Source organism: Magnolia sinica, chromosome 14 (genome assembly GCF_029962835.1).
Source record: "Magnolia sinica isolate HGM2019 chromosome 14, MsV1, whole genome shotgun sequence".
Classification (NCBI taxonomy): Eukaryota; Viridiplantae; Streptophyta; class Magnoliopsida; order Magnoliales; family Magnoliaceae; genus Magnolia; species Magnolia sinica.
Window position 1 is genome coordinate 4,018,316 of NC_080586.1, and position 11,235 is coordinate 4,029,550.

Here is an 11,235-nt window from a genome sequence, read left to right on the forward strand (position 1 = left end):
GTCAAAATAAAATCGGTCTCTGGTCGAAATTCGATTGGAAATCTGATGATTGGCATCGATTTGCCAGTGCTGCTTTTTGATGTGCTCCATCAACAAAAGGCCGAGGCTTTGGATGGTCTGGATAACCATTCGTATGATTGATGAGTTGCCACTTCACCGAGTGTCTGATCCTCACCATACAATTCACGTGTTTTGCCTGTTGAATGTGGACCATCAATTTTTCTTTGTCATTCTTTCTATGGCTGTGATAGCCTTGATCTTTGGCATACACCCACGTCTGTGCGGTGTCCTGAAAGTTAGATTAATGGTTCACAAAATAATGGCTAAGGAGGTTGTTCATAATCAAAGGAAAATAGTTAATTAATCAAACATTTGAAATATGAGTGATGATCCAGGAAAATGGAATAACCATAGTTTGATCAGGCCATCTCATTGCAGTACACATGACAGTTTTATACGTAATTGTGACTGTCCATATACTAGAACATTTAGCAAAACTGCATGCAAAGCTTTTCGCAAGTTGAGCTGAGTTGAGCTTGGCACAACTTGCCTTGGTTCGACCAACAACCGATCCCAACTTGAGTTCGGCTCGACTTGATTCTCACTCAATTCGGTTAGTAGCTTAAGTCAACTTGAGATAAGCTCCAGTTCAAGCTTTTAAGCCAAGTTTGAATTCATTCTTTGGAGTCAAGTGTTCGTCTTTTACTTTTTATATGGGTTGGCAGTATATATATATATATATGGAAAAGGTATTATGCGCTCAATCTCACGATAAGCTCTCATGAGGTTGAGCTGTATGTGCCCCACCTTGATGCGTGTCGACCATCAACAACATGCATTTGATGGGTGCCCCCTAAATTATGGGATATCCCAAAAATCAGTCATATACGGAACTCAGGTGGGCCATACCATCTAAAATCATGTGAAGACATCGTTAAAACATATAAAAGCACTTGGTGGGACCCACCTGAGTTTTTAATGCTACTAAAGCTTGGTCTGAACCCTCATACAAGTGGGACACACATAATGGATGGGCTGGATTTGCAAACCACATCTCGAAGGGCCCAAAAAATGATTATGAATGTTTTAATGGTACACGGCCCCTTTCCACTTCTGTATGTGGTGTGGCCCACACAAGTCACAGATTGACTTGATTTTTGAGACCTAGGCCCACAATGGAATGGTGGATTAACTGATGGGGTAGATGTTCGAAACACATTACAGTGGGGCCCACATAGTTCGACCTCATGGGACAGACTCGTGAGGTCAAGCGCATAGTACCTTTTCATATATATATATATATGAAAAAAGTATTATACGCTCGACCGTATTATACCTCCTATAAGATCGAGTGCTGGCAGTATGTTATTCGTGGGATAGTGAAAATTTTAAATAAACCGGAAAATTTTATAAATCCCAAGGAGTTTATGTGCAAGCCTTTCGTTATTGGAAAATCATGTGCTAGGATTTTGTGTAAGGCCCTCTAAATAGGAAGAAAAAAAAAAAAAAAAACGTTTTTAAATTTGATTTGCCCAAAGAAGTTCTTTTTCTTCTTCTTCCTATTTTATTAAAATTTCTATCATATAATTTCAAATGAGACCGTTTGGATGGTGACCCGACATCATCCAGTTAGCTGGTGTCAAAGCACCGTGGACCCCACCATGACTTATATGTTTGGATAGTGGATCCATCTTATAAATATAGGCCATTCATAATGGGTCCCCCACCAGATAATTTGTGGTACATCACCACCCGCAATTTCAGCTCCAAACAAATCATAGAATGCAAGGAAAAGAAACTGTTTTTCCAGAAACTAGCCCGTATTATTTTCACTTACTGTATGCCACGTGTACACGTTACGATACTCCGCCAGAGTGTCGAACAACACCCGTCCACGCAAATGAGAAGGGAATGCCAATGGCATTTTCGTAATAATACGTTTATCGTAAAATTACTAAAATACCCTGTCATATCAAGAAACCCTATAAATAGAGGAGCAGAGTCTATAGTCCTCCCCAAGAAATCTGAGGGGCAGAGTCTATAGTCCTCCCCTAGAAATCTCTCTCTCTCTCTCTCTCTCTCTCTCTCTGTTGAAGAAGCAATGGCCATGGCGGTCTCGATCCGCCCCTGCCCAGGGCCGTCCGAGATGGAGTACACGGTCCAGATCGGCGACCGTCAGATCTTCACCACCGTCACCGAAAGCGACATTGATGCCCAGATGTGGGTGCGCGAGGTACGTAAGCTCCACCGGAAGCACCGCGGCCGCCTCGTCGTCGGTCTCCGCCTCTACCGCCACCTCAACTACGCAAAACGCGGCCTCGACGACAACCCGTTCTCCATCATCGTCCTCTGCGTCGGTGCATCCTGCCTAATCTACAAGTTCGGGTTTTGTATGGCCTACGATCGCTTCCACATCCACAAGGTCCTGATCGACTTCCTCAGGGATCCGAAGATCGCGTTCGTAGGCGTTGACATCGTTCGGGACTCGAAGAAGCTCAAGAAAGATTGTCCTGTGTTCTGCGTCGACAATGTGATGGAGCTGCAGCCGATCGTCGAGAAGAAACTACTGAAGGTCGATAAGAAGATGTTGAAGGGCGATCTGAAGGGGTGTGGGCTCGAGGAACTGGCCTCGGCTTTACTCGGGCTGAGGTTCCTGGACGTGCCAAAGCCGCAGCTCATGGTTGGGAGTTCTCAATGGGATTACTTGGACATGGATGAGAATCAGCTCAAGAGGGCTTGTTTCGAGGCGTTTCTTGCGTTTGAGATCGGATCGAAGGTTCTTGATTAATGAAATGGGACGTTTGGTTTTGGCTGTGTTGAATGCAGGTTTTTTTTTCCCGTAGGGTTTTTCGTTTTCGTGGATGGTTGGATGGGGCGGTTTTATGGGTTTTCTTTCGTTTTCATTAGGGTTTTGAGGGTCCGACTGTTGTTTTTAGGGTTTTTTTTTCCCGCTTTCATGCAGTTTAACGGTGCAGATTTACGGAAGAGGATTTGGCTTTTGTGGTTTCATCTCTCAGACGGTCCGATTTGGATTGGATCGAGATCATTTGGTGCGTTGCCATTTGATTCGTCTCGTTTCCTTTCGTACTTCTTCTGAAAAGGGCATTTTGGGAATTTTGTAAATACTGAATACTGCTAGTGTCTGCTACAAGGAACGTGGAATGGAATTACTGTTGATTTTCTTTCCGTGCTTTGGTGCTTGGTTCTTGCACTCGTGTGGTACTATTTAATACTCCGGCCACGTACGCTTGATATACATGCACTTAGAAATGGTACACGTGGCATATATTAGCCTCAATTTAATTTACTATAATCAGATTTGTTGAGGAATCCTAATCTCTTATGGCATGGTTTTCATTTTAAGTTTTGGATCTTGATACATCTAGTTGGCAAGATAAGAGTCATTTCTCTAAACCCATGGAAGATCGACTAATCATCCGAACCGTTCATCTACTTTCCGATGATCAGATTATCTTATCTATGTGATCGGTGCTATCAGCAGAAAACTAGGGGTTGTCCGATGGTGGAATCATATACCATCCATCACATTTTTCACCAGATGAATGGTTCCGATTGATGCACCATCGTGTCCCATCGCATTCAGGTGCTTTCTGCTCTTTCCGTAGCGTCGGTACGCTGCAATTATGCCCAGCACGCAGAGAGTGATGCGGATTAGATACTGCCAGGTTGAGTAGCGAGTCGGCTACTGAAGTGACGTCACCAAGTTCTGTGGGCCCCATTATGATGTATGTGTTGTATCCACACCGGCCATCCATTTTAAGATATCATTTTAGGGTATGAACTAAAGAATTAGGAAGATAAAAAGCTGTGGTGGACCCCACCATAGAAAACAGCTGGGAGAGTGATTCCCACCGTCGAAACTATCTAATGCTCACTGTAATGTTGAAATCAAACCTTTCAAAAGTTAAAAGAGACATGAAATAAGGAAAAACACAAGTATCAGCTTGATCCAAAACTTTCGTAGCATTTAGAAGTTTTTAATGGTGGGCGTCACTATCCGTTTTCTGTGCTGGGGTCCACCCAGTGTTTTCTGTGCCGGGTTTAATGGAGCTTTGGATTTAACTCATTTTTTGGATATTACCCTAAAATGATCTCTCCGGAAGGTGTGGATACGGAACAAACATTATGGTAGGGCCCATGGAACTGGGTGACGTCACTTCAGTAGCGAGTCTCGCTACTCAACCTATCCATTACGCAACGGCATTAAGGGGCCAATAATATCATGCCGCGTGCCGTGATTGTTATGTGAGAGGATTGGGTAAATCCCGGGATCCACTGAGGTGGGTGGGACCCCCTGGCTGTGGGGTTCACAGTAGCATGTGCCGTAAGTCCACAATGCCCAGCCATTTTGAAAGCTCATTTTAAGGGCATGATCCCAAATAATAAGATGACTCAAATATTAGGTGGACACGTCAAAGGAAATAGTTGTGATTGAATCCCTACCATTAAAAACTCAACGGATTCTACCATAATGTTTATTTGCCATCGAAACTGTTGATAAGATCACAAAGACCTAAATTAAGAGACCACACAAATATCATCTTAATTAAAAGTTTTTGTGGTCTACAAGTTGTTTAACGGTCAATTACCATTGTTTCCGGTACTATGGTCCATTTGAGATTTGGACTTGTTTCATTTTTGGATAATGATCTAAAATGAGCTTAATATACGGATGGACGGCGTGGATGTAGTCATTTATATCACGTCAGGGTTCCCACCCACCTCAGTGGATTCGGGGTAGAGGTGGGCAATTTGGGTCCGATCCGGTGGATCCGACCCAACCAGACCCGACTCGGTACCGTTCCGAACAGAACCGACGGTCTGATCGGGCCTGATCGATTCTGATCGGTCAGATCCGATTTAATTTCGAGTCAGGTTCGGATAGCACTGTACCCGGACAGATCCGGTCCGAATACCCGGACCGAATGGGTCCGAACCGACCCGAACAGACCCGACCTGGAGGGGTATACCTATAAATACCCTTTTTTAAACCCAAAAACTAACCTAAAACTCTTTTTACCCTACCTATTTTTTCCTCAAAACTCTCCCACCCGAGAGAGAGAGAGAGAGAGAGAGAGAGAGAGAGAGGTGTTTGACGTAGGGAAGTTGAGTGTAAAGGTTGTGGAGGCTCCTGAAAGCTCATCACCTCCAAAGCCTTTATTAATCAGCACTCTAATAGAAGCAAGAGAATATCCAGTGGTGGTTTTCGTCCGTGGCTTTTGTCTCACCAACAGCTGTTACTTTGCCATCCTTCAACACGTTGCTTTTCATAGGTACATTACAGTTGCTCCTCAAGTTTATTTACATTTCACCTCAATCCTATTAAATCTTTAAAAAAAATTACAAAATGACACGTCACCTTTTCTACTATGTTATTTTTTCATGTCTTTACCATCAATCTAGACCATCTAAATTGCTGACCCAGTTGTGAATTGAGATTTGGTTATACCACATTTTTGGACTTATGTTGTAAAATGATCTCTACAAATAGATGGACGGCATGGATGAAACAAATGTGTGATGGTGGGGCTCATAGCTCCGACCATGTTAGCGGGGTAGCTGGACCGTTTCCTACCCACCATGATGGCTGTCTGACAACCCGCAGCTGGCGCGGGTACGTGTCGTGAGAAGCCGAGCACCGACGCTCCTCGAGTTCCGAGTTGTACGAAGGGTTCAAAGAATATCAAAGTTACATGGGCCCCATCGTGATGTATTTATTATATCTACACCGTTCATGTATTTTTAAAGATCATTATAGAGCACTATCCAAAAAATAAATAATATCCAAAGATCATCTGGACCACACCACAAATAGTAGCAGAGAATAATTTTTACCGTTAAACGATTCATGTGGTCCACATGGTAGTTAGATCTGTCTTATTTTTCATCTCAAGCCTTAAGACGAGGTTACCAAATGGATGGACGGTTTGGATATAACACATATCCCATGATCACACCCCTCTAACTTGTTAACGTCAAAAGAAGAGAGTCTTTGCGCTTGAAAACTGAAAAGACGGTGCAGTGCACATCAACAACATAACACCGCTAGTGTAATGGTATATATGCTCTTTCAGATACATATGGGGCCCACCTTGATGTATATGTTTTATCCAAGCCGTTCATTGATTTAGACATATTATTTTAGACGTTGAGCATAAAAGTGTGGTATATTGAAAGTTGAAGCAAACCACACCACATGAAATAGTTGGATTAAATTCTAATTATCCGAATCTTACCCAACCCGATCAGACACCGGCAGGATGACCGAGTCAGACTCGGTTCGGGTCAAGTTAGTCACGTATCGGATCTGTCCGAGCCGGGCGACCCAGACTCGGCCCCCGATCGGATCGAGTTCGGATTAAGCTACTGGGTTGTCAAATCTGATCGGATTAGGCAAGATCCGATCTGACCCGGACCGATGCTACTAGGTCTCACCTAATCCGCTCCCGATAGTTACGACGTGATCTCCCCCATCTCTTTCACGCATTTTGCAACGTGTCTGATGTACCGTACACGTGGCGCAAATGTAAGGCAATCTGGACCTTCCGAATCGTGGGGATCCGATAAGACAGTGATTTGTCAGCGTTGTTAGATAATCAGGTCCGTTGATTGATCCTGTGGCCACCTCGAAATTTTGGAATATATACTGAAGGCGATCACACAGGGAAAAATTGACGGTCCACATTCAACGGGTAAAACACAATCATCAATCCCTGTTGAGATAGGAAGCGTTTACTTACTTAAGACTACATAAGGGTAATATGGTAAATAAATAGGGAATTTGTTCTATGATGAGTGATGCTTATCAACAATATTTCAGTAAAATGGAAGTTTGCTACGATACGTCCGGACGTATTGATCGGAAGGTACATAGGACAAAAGCCGTTGAATCTGGTACCAAGGTCGGTGATCGGAACCGTTGATTAATACGACATATACGGCTGATGATGGTTGCCACCATAATATTAAGATTCGAAAAATACTGCATGTTACATCAATGGCCCGCAAAACAACTGTTTTTATTCGAAGGTAGATGATGATACGGTAGAACAAGGTATAGCCATCTGTAATCAGAATTATACATCTAGTGGGCCCCACTACAGATGGAAAATGTCTGCGTATATACGTAGATCGTATGATCCTAGCCATCTGAACAGTGGCCGAAAACCCAGAGTATGAGCATCGGAAAAGAAAAGTGATCCTAACCATCGGGGCCCACCCCTTTCTCGTTTGGATGGAGATTTTAGGGTTTTGTTTTTCTTGCGTTTGGATGGCATTTTAGTAAAAGAGTGTCCTCAGCTATCATAAATTCTGGTTGTGAGAGGATTACAGCTTCCTATTGGCGAGAGGAATGGGCCCCAGCCCCAATCATTGATGGTTTTCCAGCCCATTCAGGCCAGGTTGGGCTTGGACCGGATATTCAGACCAATAACTAAATTGGCTCATTCGATACGGGCCCAAGTAGGGGTGAAAATGAGTTGGGTCAACCTCATTAGTCAATTTGACTAATCGAACCAACCCAACAACTAGTGGATTTGTGTTCGGGTCCAAACCCATTTCTTAAGTGTGTCGAGCCCATGGGTCCCTGGACCTTACCCAGCTAGACCCATTTGCACCCGTAGTCCTAAGTCTTTTTGGCTTTACAAATGCTACGGCCCAGCCCGAATGAGTTAATCAATGGACCCAAAACCCATTTGGATTATCAGACAAATCCATCTCAAGGTAGGTTGAAACTGGGCCAGCTCAGTCCACTTCCACCACTAGACTTATGGCCCATTTGCCACATTGGTGGGTTTTCACATAAAAGCTTCTTTTAATTGAAAAATCGTTCACATGGTCCATTTAAAAAATCAATGAAAAAAAGAGGCTTGCTAGAATACATCTAGACTTTAATGGAATAGGATATGTCGGGACCCTATCTGTTGGCGTTGTGTTTGTTTCACCGATCCAAACCGTTTACGTGATAGGGCTCAACCTATGTTGAATATATCAAACCGTTGATTGTAAAAAGGTCATGGTCACCGTCCATATTAAAGCGGAAGGGCCAACGTATTGAAGGGTTGAAATGATCCAATTTAAGAGCTTCTATTGTTGTTTATCCATCATAAAAAGCGAAACTCATAATATAAAGGGTTTAGATCATTTGAAGACTACCCAGATTCAAAGACTAAAGTATCGATGTATCTTATTTCAATACACCGGATGTATTCAAGCAAAACCTTTTGAAAATAAGCAATAAAATTTCATGAAATTTTGTCCATCCAAATGAGGCCTAAGGCCTGTGATTTTTAGTTATGCTCCATCTATAAAATTGGGTCAGCGATTTGGACGGTCTGGATTAGAGTACAACTACGCCATGTGTACAATTGAAGAGTTATCACATTGTTTAAATGGTGCAAAACTAACATACTAGTTTAAAGAACGGCAGATTATGGTTCGCACGTGACTGAGAGATGGAGTTGTTCCCTCGGTTGGGAACTTGCGCGGTTGAGAGAGGAAGTGTTATGCATGTGTACGCTGCGGATTGCCAGGTCACCACGGATATCCTTGTAACCTGACTCTTTGAGGCCCACCCTAATATATGTGTTTTATCCATGCCGTTCATTCATTTTTCCAGCTCAGTTTAGTGCACGAGACCAAAAACTAGGTAGATCTGAAGCTCTAGTGGGCCACAAGAAAGGGAACAATGGAACAGAGAATCCTACCGTTGAAATCTTCTTACGGCTCGTAATGATGTTTATCTACCATCTCACCCGTTGATAAGGTCACACTGACATGGATGAAGGGAATGCACATATATCATCTTGATCCACAACTTTCGTTGCCCCCAATAAATTTTCAATGGTGGGTGTTCAATCCCCATTTAGGGCTGTCAACGGGCTGGGCCTGAGTGGGTTTGACCCTGTTTTTTGAACTGTATTGACACCCATATCCTCATTGTTTCCTGTAGTTTGGTTCACTTGACCGTTGGATCTGCCTTATTTTTGGGTTCATGGTCTACAATGAGCTGGAAAAATAAATGCCCGGGGTGGATAAAACACATGTATCACAGTGGGCCCCACATAGTCAGGTCATGTATATGGGCAATTGCAAGATCGGAGTTGTAACCTTCATCAAATGGATGGCTTTGATCTCAGACGTGGGATAACCATGTATGGTGAACATATCAGATGTTACACAGGTAACACACCGTATTGGATGTTTCCCAGACCGTGGGGCCCATATGATGTATGTGTTGTATATCCAAGCCGTCCATCAGTTTTTCCAGCTCAGTTTAGGACATGATGCAAAAACGTGAAGTAGATCCAAGTCTCAAGTGGAGCACACCACAAAAACAGTGGTCACTGAATGCCCACCTTTAAAAACATTTTAAGACCCACCATATTGATTAAATGGAATCCGACTTGTTGATAAGGTAACATAGACTCAAAATGAAGGGAAAACATTGGGTCCTTACTCTTACTCGGGTGGTAGACTCTTAGGAGTTTCAACACCGGGTCAAGGGTTCGATCACCAAATCCACTAGCGTGTGCGTGTGGGGATATGTGTGCGTGTGTGATATAAAAAAATTAAATAAAAAAGAAGGGAAAACACATATATCAGATTGATACACTGTGGTATACTCACAAGACTTCTAACACTAGGTACCGGTTTATTTATGGAATCCCTGGCATTTGACAAATGCAAAACACAATCGAAAAATGGTAACAGCTCCTTTGGAACGCATTACACGCAAATCCCTGGCATTTGACAAATGCAAAACACAATCGAAAAATGGTAACAGCTCCTTTGGAACGCATTGTTATATTTTGTTTTAAAATAGTAGTAAAATTTGAATTTTCAAATTTTCGGTAATTTCCCTCCATTTTTGAAATTGTAGTACTTTTGAGTTTGGGGTTTTGTCCCACATCGGATTTCACAAAGTTAACTATCTTGTATATAAGATAGTATTTTTGCTTAGGGCTTGAGCTCCTTTTAGGGGGCATATGAATTTGGTCCTGTGGGGGGGCTATGCCAATAGCTCTAATCTATGCCATTAACCACACACGCGCGCGCGCGCCGAGCCGTGCCGTGCCGTGCCGAGCTGAGCCGAGCCGAGTCCGAGTCCGAGTCCGTGTGCGCGACGGGCTGGGCTGGGCTGGGCGTGGGCGTGGGCGTGGGCGCGGGTGCGGTGTGTGTGTACTCGCGTGGGTGTGTGTATGGGTACTCGCAGGACTGTATATGCGGGAGTGTACTCGCACTTGCGCCTTTTCGTTTTAAACCAGAGAGATGCGTCCCTTCCGGTTGGTCGCCTCGGTTGGGTTTAAACCCAACGGACCTAACCTTTTGAAAAGGGTGCTTATGCACCACTTCGGAGTCTATAAAAAGACATCCGATTCCAGTTTCAAAGATATGAAAAATCCTTCTCTTATAAAACACTCTCTGATATTCGGTTTTAAGCATTTTTATACTGAGTTCATCTCAGCACTTTCGGATTAAACCGCAAGTGGTTCGAGCCCGTGTACAGAGTACCACTGGGACCAGGTCATAGTCATTGTATCCGGAGGTCGATTGCTTTGAAAACTGTTCACTTGGACACTGTCCAAGGGGAGCAAATTGATTTCAAGCCGAGTGACTCCGTCCCCGACTCAATTCAATAAGTTCTTCTTTCTCAAATTTTATTTTATTTTTTTGGTTCTCGATTTTTAATAGTCTATTTAATTCAACCAAATATTCCAACAATCTTGAAATCGAAAATTGTTGAATTACATAGACTATGGCTACAGTAACAGTAAATGCTTCTACTGAGTTAGCCAAAATCGAACCGTTCGCTGGACAATCATTTAAACGGTGGAAACAGAAATTGATGTTCGCTCTGACCACCCTGAAAGTTTCATACATATTATCTGAATCATTTACTATAGATCCGGCAAATCAAAATGAAGTAACAGATGAAAATAATTGTAAAAATTATATTCTAAATTCTTTATCCAACGAACTATATGACGTGTATGCTTCTTACGTGTCTGCTAAAGGCATATGGACTGCTTTGGAAAAGAAATACATATTAGAAGATGCAGGCTCTAAGAAACATGCAATTGCTAATTTCCTTCATTATGAAATGACAGACGATATACCTGTCACAAATCAGATTCATGATTTTCAAAGTTTAGTTCATGAACTATCGACAGAAGGAATTAAGTTGGATGAAGTGTTTCTTTCAGGAGCACTAAT

General features: G+C 42.8%; 1 protein-coding gene across 1 annotated transcript; it reads left to right on the forward strand.

Annotated features, from left to right (window-relative positions):
- The first annotated feature begins 2,101 nt into the window (after window positions 1–2,101).
- LOC131225989 (uncharacterized) lies at window positions 2,102–2,788 on the forward strand. The gene has a single exon (XM_058221622.1). It carries the CDS (start codon window positions 2,102–2,104, stop codon window positions 2,786–2,788), a length of 687 nt encoding a protein of 228 aa, XP_058077605.1.
- The last annotated feature ends 8,447 nt before the right edge of the window (window positions 2,789–11,235 follow it).

Bases quoted from the DNA above. Each gene is read 5' to 3' on its own strand.
- LOC131225989 (XM_058221622.1), top strand. From the start codon at position 2,102: ATGGCCATGGCGGTCTCGATCCGCCCCTGCCCAGGGCCGTCCGAGATG.